General features: G+C 41.7%; 1 protein-coding gene across 6 annotated transcripts in view; it reads right to left on the bottom strand.

Moving 5' to 3' along the window:
• ppfia2 (PTPRF interacting protein alpha 2) overlaps nucleotides 1-25,000 on the bottom strand; it is a 97,750-nt gene that overhangs the window by 50,811 nt on the left and 21,939 nt on the right. Inside the window, exon 1 of one of the 6 annotated variants that reach the window (XM_046872899.1) lies at nucleotides 8,851-10,076. The exons of 4 other annotated variants lie outside the window; for them this stretch is intronic. In XM_046872899.1, coding sequence (XP_046728855.1) covers nucleotides 8,851-8,931 — 81 coding nt within the window. In that variant the 5' untranslated portion in view covers nucleotides 8,932-10,076. Of the gene's footprint in view, nucleotides 1-8,850; nucleotides 10,077-25,000 lie in introns of those variants that run through there. One more of the 6 variants, XM_046872900.1, reaches the window with a different exon arrangement.

Below are 25,000 nucleotides of genomic sequence, written 5' to 3' on the forward strand. Positions count from 1 at the left end.
AGTCTTTCTATGTCCCCTATTTTCTGCCCTTGTGGTAGTCTTCCTAGGTCCCCTAGTTCCTTCCTTTGTGGTAGTCTTCCTAGGTCCCCTATTTTCTGCCTTTGTGGTAGTCTTCCTAGGTCCCCTATTTTCTGCCCTTGTGGTAGTCTTCCTAGGTCCCCTAGTTCCTGCCTTTGTGGTAGTCTTCCTAGGTCCCCTATTTTCTGCCTTTGTGGTAGTCTTCCTAGGTCCCATAATTCCTGCCTTTGTGGTAGTCTTCCTAGGTCCCCTATTTTCTGCCTTTGTGGTAGTCTTCCTAGGTCCCCTATTTTCTGCCCTTGTGGTAGTCTTCCTAGGTCCCCTATTTTCTGCCTTTGTGGTAGTCTTCCTAGGTCCCCTAGGGTTTAAAAACACAGTGCACAGAGAGTCCTCTTGCTCAATGGCCCAGGAGTGGCAGCTTGGCAATACCAGGGCTTGAACCTCCAACCTTTCGATCAGTAACCCTGCACCTTAACCACTGAGCTACCACTCCCCATGTTTCTTGGTCTCCTAGTGCCCATATTTGTTAGAGTGTTCCCAGGTCACCTTGTTCCTGTATGACTCTAATTGATTCTGTAAGGGTTTCAGTCCTATGGAGTGTTTTTTTTCCATGAATGAAAACAAAAAGCAGAAAACTGTCTCAGTGATTAGAGATGGATCAGTTGTATGTTCCATGTTTGGTTTCTCCTGACTGTTTTAGCTTTGGTGGAAAATAAAAGAGGGAGAGGACAGTCACAGAGAGGGAGCTGAATAAAGACGGCTAATCCAATCTCTCTCCACAGTAATTGCTTTGGCCTGAAGTGTGCCAATGCTGAGGGTCCCTTGTGCCCTTTAGCAGAGCCAAACACTCTTCCTTCTTAATCCTACACACACACACACACACACACACACACACACACACACACACACAACACACAAACAATTGATGCCATGATCCCCTGACATCCAGAGGAGAACCAGCTGTCCTTCAGTGTGGATTTTAAGCTTGTTTTTTTGTATGATTGTCAATATTTAAATTCAGACCCTCACATACACTACATTTCACTATTTAGCCAAAAGTATATGGACACCTGAACACAATGTGTTGACCTTCTGGTGGTATTGAATGTCTATACTATAATGAGATAGAACATCTCTGTACACTGTAGCAATTTCCCCTAAATAGAACTAAGTGGCCCAAATACTGTTCCAGCATGATGATGCTCCTTTGCACAATCTTGAGCTCCATGAAGACATGGTGTTTTTCTGTGATGAGCCCTGAAATCTTCAACTCCACTGAAATGGAACTGGAACTTGAACTGGAGTCTCCTTGACATCACCACATCAGTGTCTGATCTCACTACTGCTCATGTATTTAAATGCACTAGTTCCCAAGGCCACACCCTAAGATCTAGTGGAATGCCTTCCCAGAAAAAAAGGGTTTGAAAAGTATGTTCAATAAGCATGTATGGGTGTGCAAAGCAGATGCCTCTCTCTCTATGACAGACATGCCTTTCTTAAATAAAGTAGCCCAACAGACCGAGTGAGGCTACACTGCTTTACAAGGACAGACAGACAGTGGGAGGCCACGCCTCCTTCAATAAGACATGTAAAAGACATGCATAGGAGCCACACCTCCTTCATTAAGATGTAAAGGACATGCACAGAAGCCACACCTCCATCATTAAGATGTAAAAGACATGCACAGAAACCACACCTCCATCATTAATATCTAAAGATCAATCACAGAAGCCATGCCTCCTTCGCCTATGCTGTGAGGGCAGTAAAACTGTCTCACAGGCCGAGTTTTACAGCATTATTAGCTCGAGTAGTCTCTCTGCTGAATGTTCATCCTCAGGCTTTTCCATTAACCACGGCATTTTCCAGACACCGCACACACACACACACACACACACACACACACACACACACACACACACACACACACACTGACCCGAGGGACAGACTTAGATTTAATTTTCCCCTTGACAGAGGCCACGTCTCAAATCACCTTGTAGAACATCTAAACATTTAAACACTAGTGGAGTTCTTCACATTCTCCATGTTCTGATTATTCTCCATGTTCTCCACATTTTCAATGTTCTCCACATTCTCCATGTTCTCCACATTCTCCATGTTCACCACATTCTCCATGTTCACCACATTCTCCATGTTCTCCACATTCTCAATGGTCTATACATTCTCCATGTTCATTACATTCTCTATGTTCTGATTAATTCAATTCAATTAATTTTTATTTGTATAGCGCTTTTAACAATGAACATTGTCTCAAAGCAGCTTTACACAGATAATGTGGTGATTAAAAGTGAATGTTCTTTATTCTCCATGTTCTCCACATTTTCAATGTTCTATACATTCTCCATGTTCTCCAAATTCTCCATGTTCTCCACATTCTACATGTTCATCACATTCTACATGTCCTGCATATTCTCCATGTTCTCCAGATTCTCAATGTTCTATACATTCTTCATTTTCTCCACATTCTCAATGTCCTCCACATTCTACATACACTCCACATTCTCCTTGTTTATTGACTGTACATTACTTCATTTTGATCACACTTAACCTTCAGCTTCATGTGCTTCAATACTCATCACCAATACTTCTACAGAAAGTTACGAAAATGTGTTTGTGAAATTAGCTAGTTACACGAGTTAGCATGGAGTAAACATGATTTGTTTCTCTTCAGTTCAGCTCTGTCTTGTTGCCCGAGTCCCTCGTTGTCAATCACACACACTGGCAAACAAACCATACTGGAACAGAAGAGCCGTTAGTTCTCCTCCCCCAGGCTCATCTGGAGATATTTATCTCACCACACTAAAGTCTGCACCTAGCACCAAACTCGTCCTGCTAAGTTGAAATGAAACTGGAGTTACTGTACTGTAGGAACATTCTGGACTTCCTCATCTTTAACTTTTTTTTTTTTTTTAATGACTTGTAATCAGATGTTGGTATCAGAGCATTTTATGTTAAGACCTAAATATCATCATGTTTTTAGATAGCTTGTTTCATCAGCTGCCCCCCGCCCGTCCTTAAACCCCACCTCCTGTATCAAACTTTTGCTAAACTACACCCCCAAATGGCTACATGTTTATTCAGAATTGACCCAATGTTTTCCATGTTTCCATGTTCTCATGTTCTTAATGTTCTCTGTGTTCGCAGTGTTCTCTGTGTTGTCAAGGTTCTCAAAGTTCTTATTATTTTTACTGTTCTCCTCATTCTGTGTTCTCCACATTTCCTGTGTTCTCTGTGTTCTCCACATTCTCTGTTTAATCCATGTTCCTTAGATTCAGTTTTTTCATTTTCTCCACATTCACACACTTTACAATGTTCTCAATGTTCTCCCAGTACACTTTATTTCTGTGAAATTTGCTTACACTCACCCAGAGTTTCTATTTGCCAAAGGCTGAATTTCTGACCAATTAAAACAGTTTAACGCAAACAGCAACCAAAACCAAAACAACAACCGTGGTCAATTTGACCAAACTGATGCAAAGTAAAGAAAATGACAAGAATCACAAAACAGAAGTCAGATAAAGAGATGAACATCTCGACCTTGTGACTCCTTCACCGCTGGATTATTCAGTGTGTGCTGGTGTACAGCAGGACGTTTCCTCCAGTCACTGCCGACAAGAGAACACAAAGAAGAATGTGATACACAAAATACAGAGCTATAGAAGCAACCACACTGTATTAAACCTTTGCAAACACACACACACACACACACACACACACACACACACACACACACACACACAAACACTGAGAGAACGCCTCACTCCCTCTTTCCTTTAATCAGTGTGAAATCCACCAAAGTGGGTCAGAACTATAGGCCATCTGCCCCTCAGAGATTTACACACATCAGCACTGATTACACACACAGAACACTCATGACACACAAACACACTCAACAAACAAACTCAACACTTGACATGCTGAACCTGGAAATTCACTTCTTAGAAAAAGCAAACCTGAAATAAAAATGTTGAACCACGCCTGACAGGCCACGCCCCCCACAGAGGCCATGCCTCCTTCATTGAGATTGACAGGACACACAGAGGCCACGCCTCCTTTACTAAAACTGATGGGACACATACAGCGGCCACACCTCCTTCACTAAAACTGACAGGACACACACAGATGCCACACCTTCTTCGCTAAAACTGTCTAGATACACACAGAGGCCACGCCTACCTCACTTAGAATGATAACATTCGCACAGAGGCCACGCCTCCTTCACTGAGAATAATAAGATTCACACAGAGGCCACGCCTCCTTCACTGAGACTGACAGAACACACAGAGGCCACGCCTCCTTCGCTGAGACTGTCTAGATACACACAGAGGCCACGCCTCCTTCACTGAGAATGATAACATTCACACAGAGGCCACACCTCCTTCACTGAGACTGACAGAACACACAGAGGCCACGCCTCCTTCACTGAGACTGATCAGATACACACAGAGGCCACGCCTCCTTCACTGAGACTGACAGAACACACAGAGGCCACGCCTCCTTCACTGAGACTGACAGAACACACAGAGGCCACGCCTCCTTCACTGAGACTGAGAACACCCCCTTTAATAGCTGATTAACCCGATCTAATGTCATTGTTACATAATTGGTTTAATCAATTTTCTGTGTGTGTGTGTGTGTGTGTGTGTGTGTGTGTGTGTGTGTGTGTGTGTGTGTGTGTGTGTGTGTGTGTGTGTGTGTGTGTGTGTGTGTGTGTGTGTGTGTGTGTGTGTGTGTGTGTGTGTGTGTGTGTGTGTATGAGTGTGTGTGTAGGTGTGTGTGTGTGTGTGTGTGTGTGTGCGTGTGTGTGTGTGTGTGTGAGGGCTTTTTCCTCCATCTCCTTTATAATGATTGCCGTTGCATAACAACACCACACCACACACTCCTGCTACAAACACCAAAGCAACCGTGACAGGCTGAAACAAAGAAGTAATGAGATGACAAAGTGTGTGTGTGTGTGTGAGTGTGTGTGTGTGTGTGTGTGTGTGTGTATGTGTGTGTGTGTTATAGCTTATAGGTATTGCTACTACATCATTTACATGCTCAGAAGTGTGAACATGTGAATAATGAGAGGGGAGAAGATGAGAGAAGAAGGAAAGACAAGACAGAATGAGGTGAGACAAAAAAGAGACAAGATGAGATGAGAAGATAAGATGAGACAAGTTGAGACCAAAATACATGAAACAAGGCAAGATATGATGAGACAAGATGAGATGTGAAGATGAGATAAGACTAAATAAAACAAAATGAGATTAAATAAGGCAAGTTTTATGAGATGAGGCAAGATGAGACAATGTGAGATAAAAGTAAATAATATAATACAAGTTGGGACAAGATATTTAAGAACAATATGCGATTAAACCAGACATGATAGTATGGGATGAGTTGAAGTGAGATGAGACAAGAGGAGATACGATGGTGGGGAGATGAAATGAAATCATACAGAGAGAGACAGTGAGATAAACAAAGTATTACAAGACACTAAATGGGATAAGACAAAATGAGATTGGGTGGGAGGAGCCAATATAGGAGATGACAGAATGAGACAAACAAAAAACACAAGAGAAGATGTGACTGAATGAAAAGGACAAAATGAGATAGGATGATAAAGGGTGAGATGGGTTGAGACAGGAAGAGGGAGATGGATTGAGAGAGAGGACATTAGAGCTCAAAATGGAACGAAAACAAGACCAAAGGAAAGGAGACATAATGAGATATGATGGTGAACCAAACTAAACACAATTTAAACAGAAAAAAAAAGATTCATTGGGAAAAGACATAAATAAATGAGACAGAATGAAAAAATGAGGCAGGATTGGACAAGATGAGACAAGGTGAGACAGTGTGAGACAAGGTGTAATAAACAAGCAGAACGAGACGAGATGAGTTGAGATGAGACAAGATAAGAAAAGCACATGAATAGAAACAAGTTGATGAGACAAGATAAAACAAACAAATCTAAAAGACAATAAATGATGAGACGAGGCAACGTAGGACAAGATGACAAGGCCGAGTGAGAGGAGACAGAATGGGGCAAAATAAGACAAAAGAAGATGTCAATGGGTTGAGATTAAGCAGAGATACAAAACAAAACGAAACAGGGTTAGACAAAATAAAGGGGACAAAATTACATGAGACGAGATGAGACGAGACGAGACGAGACAAGAACATCTGATGCTGCTCTGCATTTTAGCGTTTTTTTGTTAATAAAGCTAGCAGTTTTATTAGTGTGTGTGTGTGTGTGTGTGTGTGTGTGTGTGTGTGTGTGTGTGTGTGTGTGTGTGTGTGTGTGTGTTCAGCAGTCGTTTCGGGTTAACAAGCAGCATCAAGCTAATTGAAATGATATCAAAGCAATTAGCACGAAAGAAATCGTTAGAAATCGTTTATTCAAGGTTTTACGGCGTCGTGTTGTCGCTCTTTGCGTTCTTAATGCTCATGTTGAGATGAATGGATGAAAAAAATTAAGGAATGAAGAGATGAAGGGATGAAGGCAGTCGTTCACCCTGAAAATGAAAACCACATCGCTGGTTACCCGAGCGCCGATCGATCTCCGATGAGAAAACAGCTTCATTCCCATGCATGCGCTACAGAGCAGGGTGAATTTACAAGAGGACGAAAATCAATATGTGTGTGTGTGTGTGTGTGTGTGTGTGTGTGTGTGTGTGTGTGTGTGTGTGTGTGTGTGTATGTGACTTAATTAACAGTCAAAGAGCTTCCTTTGTCCTTTAAAGATTACACCAAGAGAGCAATACAACACCACCATTATATATAAACATTATTATATAATTTATATTCATATTAAAGTGTCCGTAAGTGACTTTTATCTCACAGGAATTAATATCACACACTTAGCGTACATTCCGATACCGGTCCTATAAACAGACACCGTGGGAATATTCTCAGGTCTATGATCAACTATAAAACATTTAAATGCTAACCAATCAGGACGATTTCCTGTGGTGAGGTAATACTTCCTGTCTATCAGGAAATCGTTAGCTGAATGGCTCTGGGTTAACATGTGACCCTCTTAATCAAAGGTCGATGTATGCGTGCCAAAGACGTGGCAGTATAACAGTGAAAAACTTCATCTAGAAAATCGTGATACTATAAATATGCAAAATAGACATGTCCTCCAACCCGTCACATGACCACGCCCTTCCAAACATCTACGTTTCTCTGTTTTTTGCCTGTAAACACAGGAAACGTTTATAACGTGCCCCGTTTATAAACCCCAGACACGATTGACGAATAAACATTTATTAATTTGCATATGATGCGTCTGACTCCGCCCCTTACATCACCATTGCTGGGTTTATTAGTACAGAAAGTATTAAACCAGAGACTGTGTTTTAATTTTCACACAGCTAAACAATTGATTTTCTGAACCCTGATCAACCTCCAGGTATAAATATTCAACACTCAGTGCTACATAATTCAGGAGGGAAAAAAAAAACACTGCCAGGCTTTTCCAGTGAAACAAACTGAAAACATCTGGCAACCCTGCAGTATATATTTATATACACACACAATGTGTGGTTTATATTATTATGAAAACAAAACATAATCATCATCATCATCAGGAGCATCATCATCATCACCATCATCATAATATCACAAAATCATCATCTTCAACATCATCACTATCACCATTATGATCATTATTATCATTTTTTGTTAATGCTTTTTATATAAATTAGTCAAAATAATAGAAGCCATAATTTATATTTTCAACTTACACACACCACCATATTCCATATACTATATACACCAAACACCACCAAACACAATATATACATATAAACTATATACACACTTTATAAACACCAAATATGTACATATTTACTGTGTATACACCATATATACCATACTATAATATACCATAGAATATTTAAATACTATTTACCATTTATATAAATATATATAAAAGACAGGAGGTGGAGCTGGAGGTAGCAGAGCTGAAGATGTTGAGATGTTCGTTGGGAGTGACGACGATGGACAGGATTAGAAATGAGTTTATTAGAGGGACAGCGCATGTAGGACGTTTTGGAGACAAGGTGAGAGAGGTGAGATTGAGATGGTTTGGACATGTGCAGTGGAGGGACATGGGGTATATCAGTAGGAGAATGCTGAGGATGGAGACACCTGGAAGGAGGAAAAGAGGAAGACCAAGGAGGAGGTTTATGGATGTGGTGAAGGAAGACATGCAGGTGGTTGGTGTGAAAGAGGCAGATGTAGAGGACAGGGGGGTGTGGAGACGGATGATCCACTGTGGAGACCCCAAAAGAAGAAAAGAAGAAGAAGAAGAAGAAGAAGATTTACTATATATATATATATATATATATATATATATATATATATATATATATATATATATGTGTGTGTGTGTGTGTGTGTGTGTGTGTGTGTGTGTGTGTGTGTGTGTGTGTGTGTTGTGGTGCATTATTTATTTGCTGTTTGTGAATTACATAAACGCTGAAAGAGTCCAGATCCCCCCACACACATAATTCTCAGATCAGATCTCCCTTACAACTATTAGGCATTAGTGAGCAGTGTGTGTGTGTGTGTGTGTGTGTGTGTGTGTGAGAGAGAGAGAGAGAGAGAGAGAGAGAGAGAGAGAGAGAGAGATGAAATGATGTACTGTACACAGATGCACGAGCAGGATAATCACAGGGAAGAAGTTCATCACGGATTTCATGCCTATAAAAAGCGGCACTTTGCACTTCCGGTCCGATCTCGCACCTGGAACTCGTGCATGGTGGTGCGGAATGAATGAAGCATTATAACGCCGCTATGACGCCGTGACCGCCGCCCGCTTACCTGATAGGTGTAAAAGCGCGTGCCGTTGGGCGGGTGCATCTTCGGGGCGCTCGTCCCCGCGCTCATGTCCGCAAAAATCATAGCGGTGTGACAGAGTTTAGTCCCGCGCGCAGAGGTAAATCCTGATGCGGGAAGGGACGCGGGACGCAGAGAGAGACACTGAGAGAGACACTGAGAGAGACAGAGAAAAGGGACGGGCGCTCCGCGTCAGCGCCGTGTCTCTCTCATCCTTCCACTGTGCCGGGGATGATGCTGTGCACGAGCAGCGCGCGGCCGCACCATCCCTCTTCTCTGTTCCCACTGCGCGAGAGCACGCGCTCCACGGAACCGCGTAAGTCCTACTGCATCACAGCCAGCGCTCATCACCCTCCCTGTGTCCTCCTCCCACCATCACAGTGTCCTCCTCCCACCCTCCCTGTGTCCTCCTCCCACCATTAATGTCTCCTCCCACCATCACAGTGTCCTCCTCCCACCCTCCCTGTGTCCTCCTCCCACCCTTACAGTGTCCTCCTCCCACCATCACAGTGTCCTCCTCCCACCATCACAGTGTCCTCCTCCCACCATTAATGTCTCCTCCCACCATCACAGTGTCCTCCTCCCACCCTCCCTATGTCCTCCTCCCACCCTCACAATGTCCTCCTCCCACCATCACAGTGTCCTCCTCCCACCATTACTGTCTCCTCCCACCATCACAGTGTCCTCCTCCCACCATTACTGTCTCCTCCCACCATCACAGTGTCCTCCTCCCACCATTACTGTCTCCTCCCACCATCACAATGTTCCCTTCTCCCACCATTACTGTCTCCTCCCACCATCACAGTGTCCTTCTCCCACCATTACTGTCTCCTCCCACCATCACAGTGTCCTCCTCCCAGCATTACTGTCTCCTCCTCCCACCATTACTGTCTCCTCCCACCATCACAGTGTCCTCCTCCCACCATTAATGTCTCCTCCCACCATCACAGTGTCCTCCTCCCACCCTCCCTGTGTCCTCCTCCCACCCTCACAGTGTCCTCCTCCCACCATCACAGTGTCCTCCTCCCACCATTACTGTCTCCTCCCACCATCACAGTGTCCTCCTCCCACCATTAATGTCTCCTCCCACCATCACAGTGTCCTCCTCCCACCCTCACAGTGTCCTCCTCCCACCATTACTGTCTCCTCCCACCATCACAGTGTCCTCCTCCCACCATTAATGTCTCCTCCCACCATCACAGTGTCCTCCTCCCACCCTCCTGTGTCCTCCTCCCACCCTCACAATGTCCTCCTCCCACCATCACAGTGTCCTCCTCCCACCATTACTGTCTCCTCCCACCATCACAGTGTCCTCCTCCCACCATTACTGTCTCCTCCCACCATCACAGTGTCCTCCTCCCACCATTACTGTCTCCTCCCACCATCACAATGTTCCCTTCTCCCACCATTACTGTCTCCTCCCACCATCACAGTGTCCTCCTCCCAGCATTACTGTCTCCTCCCACCATCACTGTGTCCTTCTCCCACCATTACTGTCTCCTCCCACCATCACAGTGTCCTCCTCCCAGCATTACTGTCTCCTCCTCCCACCATTACTGTCTCCTCCCACCATCACAGTGTCCTCCTCCCACCATTAATGTCTCCTCCCACCATCACAGTGTCCTCCTCCCACCCTCCCTGTGTCCTCCTCCCACCCTCACAGTGTCCTCCTCCCACCATCACAGTGTCCTCCTCCCACCATTACTGTCTCCTCCCACCATCACAGTGTCCTCCTCCCACCATTAATGTCTCCTCCCACCATCACAGTGTCCTCCTCCCACCCTCACAGTGTCCTCCTCCCACCATTACTGTCTCCTCCCACCATCACAGTGTCCTCCTCCCACCATTAATGTCTCCTCCCACCATCACAGTGTCCTCCTCCCACCCTCCTGTGTCCTCCTCCCACCCTCACAATGTCCTCCTCCCACCATCACAGTGTCCTCCTCCCACCATTACTGTCTCCTCCCACCATCACAGTGTCCTCCTCCCACCATTACTGTCTCCTCCCACCATCACAGTGTCCTCCTCCCACCATTACTGTCTCCTCCCACCATCACAATGTTCCCTTCTCCCACCATTACTGTCTCCTCCCACCATCACAGTGTCCTCCTCCCAGCATTACTGTCTCCTCCCACCATCACTGTGTCCTTCTCCCACCCTCACTGTGTCCTGCTCCCACCATCACTGTGTCCTCCTCCCACCATTACAGTGTCCTTCTTCCACCCTCCGTGTCCTCCTCCCACCATCACTGTGTCCTCCTTCCACGATTACTGTCTCCTCCCACCATCACTGTGTCCTTCTCCCACTATTACTCTCTCCTCCCACCATCACTGTGTCCTTCTATCACCCTCACAGTGTCCTCCTCCCACTATTACAGTGTCCTCCTCCCACCAGTACAGTGTCCTCCTCCCACCATCACTGTGTTGTCCTCCCACCATCACTGTGTCCTCCTCCCACCATCACTGTGTCCTCCTCCCATCATCACTGTGGTCTCCAACCCTCAGTGTCTCCCATCATCACTGTCTCTTCCCACACTTACTTTTGTCTCTGTGCTCTTCAGAAAGCCACACTGTGATTGGTCAGCCTACTGCTCTTTCTATCTCCACACACAACAAACACCAGTAACCAACACATGATCCAGCTCGGCCTACTGTACAGACTCAAACTGTTCAATTTCATTCATGTTTGTTTGTGTGAAATTACATCGGCATTCAGGGACAGGCATTAAGCTGGTTTAAATCCTACCTGTCCGATCGTTACCATTTCGTAGATTTGAATGGAGAGCTATCCAGGCTAATGCAAGTAAATTATGGCGTGCCGCAAGGTTCAGTTCTAGGACCCCTGCTCTTCACAATATACATGCTTCCGTTAGGAAATATTATTAGACGGCATGGAATTAGCTTCCATTGTTATGCTGATGATACTCAGCTATATATTTCATCTAAACCAGGCGATACAGCTCAATTAACCCGGATGACTGAGTGTGTTAAGGAACTAAGAGATTGGATGACCCATAACTTTCTACTTTTAAATTCTGATAAGACTGAGATTTTGCTCATCGGCCCAAAAACTGGTATACAGACGCTCCAGCATCTCAACCTGCATTTAGACGGATGTTCTGTAACCACTAGTTCAACGGTAAAAGACCTGGGTGTTATTTTAGACAGCGACTTGTCTTTCAAAAATCACATCAATCAGGTTACAAAACAGCCTTCTTTCACCTTAGAAATATTTCTAAGCTAAGAAATATGTTGTCTATATCCGATGCAGAGAAGCTCGTCCATGCGTTTATGACCTCCAGAATAGACTACTGTAATGCGTTACTAGGTGGATGTCCTGCTTCATTAATAAACAAGCTTCAGTTAGTCCAGAATGCAGCAGCCAGAGTTCTTACAAGGTCAAAAAATATGATCACATAACCCCGATCTTATCGTCCCTACATTGGCTTCCTGTTAAGTTTGAATAGACTACAAACTATTACTTCTCACTTATAAAGCACTAAATGGTTTGGCTCCGTGTATCTATCCAGTCTTTTAACACGCTACAATCCGCCACGCTCCTGAGATCTCAAAACTCTGGGCTTCTAGTAGTTCCTAGAATAGCAAAGTCCACTAAAGGTGGTAGAGCATTTTCACATTTAGCTCCTAAACTCTGGAATAGTCTTCCTGACGGTGTTCGGGGCTCAGACACACTCACCCAATTTAAGTGTAGATTAAAACGTATCTTTTAGCAAAGCCTACACATAACACACATCACATCATAACCTTGTGCTCCAGAACATCTGATCACATGCACATTATCAACTTGTGCTGTTAATATCATGAACAGCAGCTACGCTAATTCCTCTCCACTGCTTCTCTTTCTCTCCCCATCCCGAGGCATCCTGAGGTTGCTCCAGCTCAGTCACCTCCCACCTCGTGATGATTACGGACCTTTAAAGTAGATGCCGAACTCACAAACATCCTGAACCATCTAGAGACGTACCAGTGCCATTTGGATCCCGCTACATGTGTGGAGTTTTGACATTGGACCTCCTGGAGTGTTTAAAGGCTCTGGCATGGAGAAGCTGATGCTGGATCTGTGGTGATCACAAATGCTGAGCTTATAAAACTCGGAGCTACTAACCATATAGACTGTTTAAGACTGCAGAAAGAACATTACTTATAATCTTATACTCCAGTAATCATGTTAGTTCTCACTCTCCAGTGTTCTGTATTGTTGAAAGATTTATGATCAAACTCTTGATGTCACCCAGATGAGGATGGGTTCCCCTTTTGAGTCTGGTTCCTCTCAAGGTTTCTTCCTCATAACATCTAAGGGAGTTTTTCCTTGCCACAGTCGCCACGGCTGCTCATCAGGGACAAATTCACACCATTCACCATCACTGTTGATTTGTGTAAAGCTGCTTTGAGACAATGTCTGTTGTGAAAAGCGCTATACAAATAAACTTGACTTGACTTGACTTGACTATTTGTATTGTGCTTTTTGTCTCAAAACAGCTTTACACAGATAATGTGATGATAAAATTGAATAAGATGTTCTTTATAAGTGTAAGTTTGTCCCTGATGAGCAAGCCAGACTACAAATCAATGGGGGGGTGGAGTCTGACCTGATCCAGCTCCACCTACCTGCCTACATGTCCAATGAGGTGTGATCTGGAAACTTTACCTCTGACTGTTACAAAACACTGACACTCGAGACGCCATCCATACATTACATAAACGTCTTTATGGAAACGCCACCATAATGTGTTTACACACGTCACTTCACCTGTTTACAGAGTCCCTCTGAACGAGCTGTTGCTATAGAAACGTATTCTAATAAGCACATTTATATTAACCTATAAAAAATAATCAACATGTTCGGACCAATCAGAATCCAGAACTGGGCAGAATGTAACTGAACTCTGTGTGTGTGTGTGTGTGTGTGTGTGTGTGTGTGTGTGTGTGTGTGTGCTGATGATCACAGTTTTGTACAGATGAGGGGTAATTATTGATCCTTAAGAAGCAATTAACACCTGCTGTGGCTTTAATATTAAACAATACACTGTATAAATGCAGAGACATGAGTAACATCTGAGATATCCAGGGGTCATACACACCCCTGTGTGGAAGTCTGACCACGCCCTCATCTCAGTATTCAATATACTCAATCTCAAAGGTTTCTCAGGGTCGTCTCACCTGCACCTCCTGTGGACATAAAGGTCACGCTGCTCTCAGTCCGTTCTTGTCCTCTGTGGTGTTTCTCAACTCTGTCTCCTTATGGACAAATTAAAACTCTGTCTTTGTCTCTTTATGGACAAAACCAAAATATATCAAAGTGAAATTTGAAAATGACTAAATGGACACATATAAGCCGAAACGTAATACAATATACACTATATTGCCAAAGTTTTGCAGACACCTGGTAAGTGTAAGTTCTGTAAGTATGGTATCTGCTTCTTGAGCATTGCATTCAACATTCAGTCCCAATTTGCTCTTATCGGTTCCTCCACTCTTCTGGGAAGACGTTCCACTGGATTTTGGAGTGTGCTTGTGGAGCTTTGTGCTAATTCAGACATATGGGTGTTAGTAAATTCAGGTAACGATGTCAGGTACTGATAAATATAAATCTATAGCAGGAGATCTTCCACTCCATCGTATGCAAAGCAGATTTTCATGGAGCTGGCTTTGTGCTCAGGAGCATCGTCATGCTGGAACAATGTTCAAGTGAAGAAGAAATGTCATGTTACAGCTTCCAAAAGAGTCCTGTACAATTGTGTTCCTTCAACTTCGTGGTTTGGGAAAGAACCACAAATGGCAGGAAAAGACAGGTGTCCCAAAACTTTGTTGATATAGTGTGTTATTGGACAGATTAATGATCAGATATTGGAGGACAGGCACAATGGACAGTGATGAGAAAACCAAATAATGTGGGCTGAAAATATAAGGTTCAGGAGCAAAGTATTGGTGGACATTTTGTTGTCCAGACAAACGGAGGGAAAAATTGAACAGATGAATAAGACAGTAATAATAAGACAAACATAGTGGACTGACAAAACAGACAGGAGAAAAATATAAAAGTTAGAAATGAAAGTACGTGGACAGAATCATTATGGACACACAAATAGAGATGGAGAAGAAATGATAAGAGATAGGTAAAGGTGTGAATATGGTGGAGTGACAAGATGAACTGACCTCACCCGCTGGACACAGAAGATGTTATTATGACAGATGTCATGGAGGAAATGTGTAAAACACCTGGACGTGGACGTGATAGATGATGGGAGAACGTGGACAGATGTGGTGTCGGTTGCTGAGTGGTGTAAGACGTTTATGGAAATGGAACAGAAGCCCTTCAGCAGTAACGAGCGATTTAACACCTGCTGTGAGTCGAGACAAATTTGCAGCGCAAGGAACTAAAAATAACACACTGCTCTTCAAGTTTGACTATTTTCTCCGGTTCCCATGGAGATGTCAGGGGGGACACTGGGAACTTCCAAATCGTCCAGGGTGGGGGGACAGGTGAGTGTGATGGAGGTGATGAGTGTGTGTAGTTCCAGATATTAACTTAAGTGAAAACAAAATAGAAGACAAAATCGAACAGTTTAAGCTCAGCTAGTTCCGTCGCTAGTTTCTTGCTAATCAGATATGCTCGAGATGCTCGAGATGTATCCTTCAGGGCATTATGGGTAACTCCTGCTTTGTCCTGAAGTTACTGCCTAATGTCTGACTGAAACTGGAGACCATATCTCACATAAACCTATAACAGAAAATCAATTTTTCGAATACACACATTCATTATTACCTGCGATGAGCCATTGTGTTACCATAGCAACGATAACGCATTAATATAAACCTGCAAGCAATCAGAATCCAGAGCATGAACAATCTAATCTAGCACCGACCCTTTAGCTATACAGGATCTGAGTAATGCAGCTCTGTTACAGGAGAGTCAAGAGTGTGTGTGTGTGTGTGTGTGTGTGTGTGTGTGTGTGTGTGTGTAGTTGACTCAGGTCATTTCTGAAGGCCCCATCTGCTTCCTCTGCCCTTCTACAGCAAAATATCAAAACGCCGTTTGTTTCCGAGCGTGGTTAAAGAATTTAAGGATGATTTAAAAACCAAATCACATTTCTGCTGCTGCTCGCATCATCACTTCTTCATGGTTTCCTCATCGCCCCGAGCTGTGATCTGCAATACTTTCCCCATTACGCTCGGATTCTATAGTGAATACGAAGCTAATCCCAGCAAAAACAGAGTTTTCACAATTATACGTGACACTGCAATGCTAAAGCAGGGCCTCCAGCTCATCTCCTGATGTTTCTGAGGAACACAGAGCACTGTGGTGTGATTCTACTGTGAACAGTGTTTAAACCATAACGCTGTCCTGATTGACCAGAAGAAGGTGATTAGGTTTGTATTACAGCAGCTTAGGAACGAGTGTACAGTATCAGCATTTGGTAACAGTCAGAGGTGTAATGATGTGACTACACAACACAGCGTCTCTCAGTGTTTCATTATGACAGCAACACACAATGTTTATTACCTACTAACTGTATTATATTGTGTGTGTGTGTATGTGTGTGTGTGTGTGTGTGTGTCTTTGTGTGTGTGTGAATAAACTAAATCAGGTGTGCTACAACAGGAAACACATTACAAGCTGGGATTACACTGCTGCTGCCCACCAGCCAATCAGATTGAAGGTCTCTCATGGCCTGCAGCCAATCACAGAGGACAGCTGTGTCACGACAGCAAGATTGAACACACGCACATCCATCTATCTATCCCTCCATCCATTTCTCTCTGTCTCTCCCTCTCTCTCTCTCTCTCTCTCTCTCTCTCTCTCTCTCTCTCTCTCTCTCTCTCTCTCTCTCTCTGAAGAATATAAAATATAAAAACACCATTAAATGGGGGGGGGTAAATACTTTTGCACAGTATTGCATTTCATTGTTATCATTACGTCTTATTTGCGTTCTGTTTCCCAGCTGTGGTTTAATTAATAAAATAAGGCGATTTCTTTGGTTTTTACATCAAAGTGTCAAAAGAGGGATAAAAAAAAGGAAAGAAAAGATAAAAGAAAGGAACAAGAAATAAAGCAAAAAACCAAGTAACTAACTAATAAATAAATAAATAATTGATGGTAAAAAGAGTAAGAAAGAAAAAAGCCAGAAAAAGAAAAGAAATAAACAAATGATAGGAGAAAGAAAGAAAATAAGAAATAAAAATAATAAATAAGTAAATAAATTAATAAATAGAAATAAATACATAAAAATACACAATGCAGATGGTAAATAATTAAAGAAAATGCAAACAATATATACATAAATAAATGAAGAAAAGAAGACTAATATCTTTGAAAAAAAGAAAAAAGTGGGAAAGCAAAGTTAAAGAAAAGAATGCAGATGAACTGCTGCTGTAAAGCTCATTATGACATCATCAGCTGTCAGAGTGAATCAGAATCAGAATGTTTTATTGATCCCTTCTGGAAAATGCTTAGTTGCAGTTTTTCACAAAAAATTACAGTAAAGTTTAAAGTGAAATAAAAAATAATATATATATATATATAAAGAAAGTCAGGCTACAATAATAGATATTAGAGTTTTTGCAAATGTGAAAAAAAAAAAAAAAAACAAGTAACATTTATAAAACACAGAATCAAAAAAGGAGGAAAAGTTGAAGGTTGAGGCAAAACACAACACTTGTCATACACGTGTGTGTGTGTGTGTGTGTGTGTGTGTGTGTGTGTGTGTGTGTGTGTGTCCATGTCCAGGCATATGTGTGTGTAATGATGTTCTTCCATCTTTATTGAATCAATAGCTGCATTAACTGCTCTATATGTTTATGAATACACCACAAAGATCCATAAAACAGAGACATGTGATATTGATTCAACATCCCCATCTTCTTCTGAGACGGTCTCCACTTCCAGACTCTAATTTTTATATTCTACTGAATAGACAGAATAGATTACAAATACATTCTGGAATATCCTAGCCATATTCTCCAGAATCTGCTGTCCAGAATATATTCTCTAGATCCAACTTCTAGACTTTACTGTATAGACACAGTAAGGCACAGTAAGTTCTTCAGTAAATGTTCCAGATTCTATTTTCCAGGACATAATCTAAAAGACATAATTCCCACAATCCACTTTCCAGATTCTATAGAAAATATTCAGTATTCTTTTCCAGAATTTATTTTTCCTCTCTGAATATCCTATCTAGCAAATTATACTGTATCTAAAACATACAATTAAGTCTCTGAGAGATTCAAACAAGATTTTGATTTAACAAACAGAGCACATTCTCTAAAACCTTTATCTTAAATTGTACCCTTCAAATTTCAGAGCCTGCTTCTGGACTAACCTCCAAATTATACTTTCCCGAATCTACTATCCAGAACATATTCGGAGAGAAAAACTTTCCTTAATCAACATTTCAGATTCTATTTTTCTGATTTTCTTTTCTGATTCTTGATACATTTTAAAGAATCTCTATCCAGAACATTTCTAGAACCTACACTTCCAATTCTCCTTGGTGGAATCTATTGTCTAGTTCTTATTCTTTATCATTTATGTCTAGACCACTCTTAAAACAATTCTTTAGACCCCTGTACCTTCCAGTTACAAGAACCTAATATTTGCATTATCTTATAGAATCTATTTTTATAATCTAGATTTTATTGGCTAGAATACACTTTATAAAACCGTATGTCTAGAACATAAACTCGTTCCATTTCCAAAACTTTTTGTCCTAGAACCCTGCTGTCCAGGACACATTCTCCAATATTTACTTTATAGACGCTACTATTCAGAGTATATTCTAAAAGACAACATTTACATAATACACTTTTCAGAATATACAGAACTTTTTTTTATGATTCTGAACTTTTCTAAATCCTTGTACATTTTAAAGCATCTCTGTCCAGAGCATGCTTGACAGAAACTACTTTACATAATCTATAGTATATTGTCTACCTCTGCAGAACATTTAAGATTCTCACTGGTAAAATCTATTGTATAAAAGTTTTCCCACTGATCTACATTTCTAATTGTACACACCAGATTCTAATATACAGAAGACATTTATATCCAGAAGACATCTAGAACCTATTATTACCTGTTAAACCTATACCCTAAATTGTTTCACAATTTAATTTCCAAAACCTTATTCTAGATTTTACTGCCCAGAACATATTCTGCATAATTCATCAACAGATTCCAATACAAAACACTGTCCTTAATAATATTTTTTTTCTAGAATAATTAACTTTTCTAGAAATTATGTTCTATACTTTTCAAAAAATATTCTGTTCACATTTTTGGTGCATGTAACATATCTTAATGTAATGTGTACATATTTACTGTAATAGCTACATTCTAAAAACTCAGAATAAAACTCATCTGACTCTGCAGGTTTTCTCTGTGTTTGAGGAACTGATCGTTTCTGTGTAATCTGAAACAACACTGTTATTATGAGATACTGTGATCTGAATGTGTATGGAGCTCCTGCTATGATTACCACACACACACACACACACACACACACACACACACACACACACACACACACACACACACAATTAGATGTAGCATTAAAACTTATATAAGATGAAGTAAAAGATTACTGCAGACGCTTTGATGCGACATTCAAGATTAAACATTTCCATTATTTAGGAGTGTTTGGGAATATATTAGGGATTGTGACAAAGAGTTTTGTGCTCTCACACACACACACAAACACACACATATATATATATATATATATATATATATATATATATATATATATATATATATATATATATATATATACACACACACACACACACACACACACACACACACACACACACACACACGTCTCCAGAGTCCCGCAGAGCCACAGGAGGTTTCGACATCAGGAGGATGAGTCACTTGTGAAACTTCACCCGAGCAGATCAGCATGTGAGAGAGCGAGACAGAAGGAGAATAATGACTGCGGACTGTTTCAGGAAAATTCTTCAATCTGAAACACAATTTCTTCCTCAAACTGGTGAACTCACACTCTGGACACGTCCATCATGCCTTCGTCCCATCACAGTCCAGATGAGAGATGAGTGGAATGAAATGAAATCTCTAAAAGCTGCATATACATGAGGAAGGTTCCTGGTGTTCAAGGTCAAGCAGAGGTTTCCGAGGTTTCCAGATGGTTTTTGAGTAGAAGAATTCATTCACCAGAACTTAACATTCACCAGATCAGCCTACTTTCTACAATATAAAGTTTTGGTGTAGAACATATTTTCCTGAACCTTTTTCTAGACCATCCCTGACACATTCTCTGGAACCAGTTCCTGCCCAGTAACAGGAACCTATATTCTAAATTGTACTTTTCAAAGTCTTCCGACCAAAACCCCCTTCTACAGGACATATTGTCCAATATCCCGTCGCTCTGGATAAGGGCGTCTGCTAAATGCTGCAAATGTAAATGTAAATTGTAAATCTGCATTGCCAGTGATATCTTTCTGAATCTACTTTCCAGAACATATTCCTGGAAAGTAGAACATTTATTCCAGAATCTCTGCCCAGAACATCCCTATAGAACCTATGTTCATGTGAGAATGTGTGGAACATCCTTCTGCATAATCCATTCGTCACTATTTTCTCTCCAGGTTATATTTTGAAGCACAACCTTTCTGTAATCCACTTTTCAAATTCTACAGAAAATGCTCTCTATTCAGGAATCCATTTTCCAGATTCTTTCCTGGAATTTGTTTCTACTTTGCGGGCATTCTGACTGACTTTTCCAGCTATATGTGATTCTTCCTTAAAAACGTTGAATGCACACAATCGTTTCTGATGTCTTTTGATGCTGAAGCATGACATTTTGTCTTCACTTGAACATGGAGACCCAAACCTCTTTCAGCATGACACCGCACCTGTGCACAAAGCCAGCTCCATGAAGATCTGCTTTTCATGGGTTGGAGTTGAAGATCTTCTGCTATAGAGCTCCAACCCTATTTTACACTTTTAAGATAAATGTAAACACCGACTGCACCCCAGACCTCCTCACCTTCTCACCTCCATCAGTACCTGACTTTACTAACACACATCCTTATACCTAAATGAATCTCCACAAATCTCCACAAAATGTAGTGGAACATCTTCCCAGAAGAGTGAAGGGCAAGAGAGAGAGGGAACAAGCTTACACATGGCTCCTGGAGGCAAGCGTTCTTTAGGAATGAGAGAACTATATACAGTGCATGAACAAAAATGCAGCTCAAACTTTCATTATGTGTGTGTGTGTGTGTGTGTGTGTGTGTGTGTGTGTGTGTGTGACTTTATAAGGAAATGTAGACACACTTCCTAAAGCCAATCTGCTGGAAATTGATATCATCATTCTTCTCAAGTGTACCTGTGCTTCCCACACATGTGTGTGTGTGTGTGTGTGTGTGTGTGTGTGTGTGTGTGTGTGTTTTCATGGCAATATAACCTCATCTTGTTGTTGCTTAATTATATAAAAGGTTGAAAGTCATTGCTCTCATCCAAAACTCATAAGTTTCTCATTAGCATCTTCAGAGACGGAGATGTTTCTTCTGCTTTAATGAACGCTGTTGCTCTGAACATGACTAGTGATCTAAACACCATCAGCATCCAAACATCTGAACATCTCTTTTACCTCCTCCATTACACAGCTGTCTCAATTCTGTGACTCATGGTTGTGTTTTGAATTGTGGAATATGATGATGTTCTAATAATTATTACCCTTCATTAAAACATTATTGATGGATAAATTGTTATATAAAAAATAATAAACAATAAAAAAAATTTTTTAAACACTAATTAGGGGTGAAGGAGTTCAATTTCATAGCTAAGGCAATGATTTGCTTACAGCGCTCTCTGCTGGTAAACTCTGATATTACACAAGGAACTTGATCTGTAGTCTGGATTATACTGACCTCTGGAGGACAAAATGTGATATGTAGCGGTAAATGTGCTAAATCAGAATACATTTTCATGAACACATTTTGTGATTTGTGCTTTCAAATCTGTCTGGCTGAAGGATTTGCCTCCTCTCTCTCCGTTTCTTTTGGACCTCGCACTTCGCTTTTTCGTGTTGGTTTATGTGCTGGTGTATTGAAACAGTAGCGAATAGACTTTCTAGAAACATGCAGTTTTTGCAATGTTTTTATTTACTGCAGTGAACAAGACGCTGCGCTTTCTTTCTGCCATCTCTCATACAGATCACGTGATTACAGAACACCTGAACCCAGCAGAGCAGGAGAGGAGCAACATGTGGGACGGAATGGAGATATGAAAGGAGAGACTTGTCTTCTCTTTAATGAACAGGAGCGATGTACTTAAACAAAGATTCAAGAAATTTCAACTAAAATGTTGATCTCGGCAGGATAGTCTCGATCCGATATTAATACCTACGTTGGTATCAATACTATCGATATTGGGATCGAGCCGCCAACAGATATATTGTATATTCCAGTTGTTTAAGAAATTGGGGTCAGAGCACAGGGGCAGCCATGATACAGCAACATCAGGAGAGTCCTGGGGCTTGAACCCCTGACCATCTAAACCTTAACCACTGTGCAATTATGAAATGTTCAGAAATACAACAATCTTTCAATCAGCTCACGTCTAAACCTCACTGAGTTCATTCTTGTCTTTGTCTTGACAAAAAACCTGCTGATGATGGGATTGATGTCTATTAGAGCATAAAATTGATATGTGCTTTTTTGAACATCTCATTCCACATTTAGTTCCCATGTGCTGTTATAATGAGCTCCACTCTTCTGGGAAGATGTTTCACTGGACTTTGTGGAGATTCGTTCAGCTACGAGGGTGTTAGTAAAGTCAGGTAGTGATGAAGGTGAGAAGGTGGAGGTCTGGGGTGCAGTCAGTGTTCACATTCATCCCAAAGGTGTTCAACATGTTTGGAGCTCTATAGCAGGAGATCTTCTACTCTAATCAATGTAAAGCAGAACTTCATAGAGCTGACTGTGCACATTTTGTGTAGAACAGGTTTGGATTTTATAGTTCAAGTGAAGGACAAATTTCATGGTGGAAATAGTGGAAATGTCAGGTGTCTATACAGGGAATCATCTACTGTATTATCACGCTGATTAGGTAAAGAAATTATTTCACTAAAACATCTAAAAAGGCTACACCGAGCTCGAATTCAGCATCTGTCATCTAACCAACTTTACTCGATCTAATAAAGCAATAAACAGACCACATGCAGGAGGCCAACGGGAAGTCCGCGAGAACGCGTTAGAACTGTAATAAACCCCAGTCTGATTTCACCATAACCATAAACCAGCACCATAAAAATAAACATAAACACCGCCCTCTAGTGTCTATTTAAATAATGACACAATTCAAATGGTATTCACAAGTTTGGCCACTGGGGCTCCTCCCTGGCCTTCCTTTTGCATGACATTTAAACTGTACACAGTGGAATTAGTGTGTTAGTGATTAGTTTTTATTAGTGGTGAGAGTAGTGAGCAGGTGGAGAAGATCCTGGAGAGGTGGAGGTACACGCTGGAGAGAAGAGGAATGAAAGACAGTAGGAGTAAGACAGAGTACATGTGTATGAATGAGAGGGAGGGCAGTGGAGGGGTGCGGTTGCAGGGAGAAGAGGTGGAGAAGGTGGAGGAGTTCAGGTGCCTGGGGTCAAGAGTGCAGAGTAATGGAGAGTGTGTTAGAGAAGTGAAGAAAAGAGTGCAGGCAGGGTGGAGTGGGTGGAGAAGAGTGATAGCAGAAGTGATTTGTGATAGAAGAGTATCGGTGAGTGAAAGGGAAAGTTTATAGGACTGTGGTGAGACCTGAGATGTTGTATGGTTTAGAGACAGTGGCATTGAGTAAAAGACAGGAGGTGGAGCTGGAGGTAGCAGAGCTGAAGATGTTGAGATGTTTGTTGGGAGTGACGACGATGGACAGGATTAGAAATTAGTTTATTAGAGGGACAGCGAATGTAGGACGTTTTGGAGACAAGGTGAGGGAGGTGAGATTGAGATGGTTTGGACATGTGCAGAGGAGAGACATGGGGTATATCAGTAGGAGAATGCTGAGGATGGAGACACCAGGAAGGAGGAAAAGAGGAAGACCAAGGAGGAGGTTTATGGATGTGGTGAGGGAAGACATGCAGGTAGTTGGTGTGAAAGAGGCAGATGTAGAGGACAGAGGGGTGTGGAGACGCATGATCCGCTGTGGCGCCCCCTAATGGGAGAAGCCAAAAGAAGAAGAAGAAGTGATTTGTTTTTAATTCTTGACGTTTCAGTTATTCACTTATTTGTTCAGTTATTTAGTTGTTTATTTGTGTTGATGTGCCACAACTGATAAAAACAATACAAATAATAAATCTCCAGCATTAGTCAAGATCACACTGTTAGTTTTAAACTCCAACAGTTAACACTGCTCCTCAACACTGATGGAACTGTAATGAATAGACATTCTGTGATGAGGATGAGGTTCCCCTCTGAGTCTGGTTCCTCTGAAGATTTTTTTCCTCAGAACATTTTAAGTATTTTTTCCATCACCACCATCACCACTGACTCACTCATTAGCGATTACCTTAATAACACTAAATGAAACTGAATTAAATTGAAGATTCTATAAGTTACTAATTTGTGTGTGTGTGTGTGTGTGTGTGTGTGTGTGTGTGTGTGTGTGTGTGTGTGTGTGTGTGTGTCATAAGAGAAAAGAGAGAATCCAAAGATTTTAGACATAAAAAATATATATTATTGTGGGCGTGTCTTAAACCACACACCATGTTCACTACATAGACTACATCATTTTATTGTAATTCACAATTTAGCCGCTAGTGGGAAGCGTTTACTATATACATCCATATAAACACATCATCAGTGCACTGTGGGCGTGTCCCAAACCACACACATCCTATTTACTGTATAGTCCACAAAAATATTTATGGCATTTGGCAGACAGCCTTATCCAGAGCAACTTACTACTGAGTAGGGGAGGGTTAAGGGCCTTGCTCAAGGGCCCAGCAATGGCAGCTCGGTGGTGATGGGATTTGAACGTGTGACCTACCAATCCAAAGTCCAATGAATTAAACACTGAGCTACAACCTTCCTAAAGAACATCACCAGTGCAGTGTGGGTGAGTACTAAACCACACACCTCCTATTCACTATATACCACCAGTG

Source organism: Silurus meridionalis, chromosome 18 (genome assembly GCF_014805685.1).
Source record: "Silurus meridionalis isolate SWU-2019-XX chromosome 18, ASM1480568v1, whole genome shotgun sequence".
NCBI classification, from domain to species: domain Eukaryota; kingdom Metazoa; phylum Chordata; class Actinopteri; order Siluriformes; family Siluridae; genus Silurus; species Silurus meridionalis.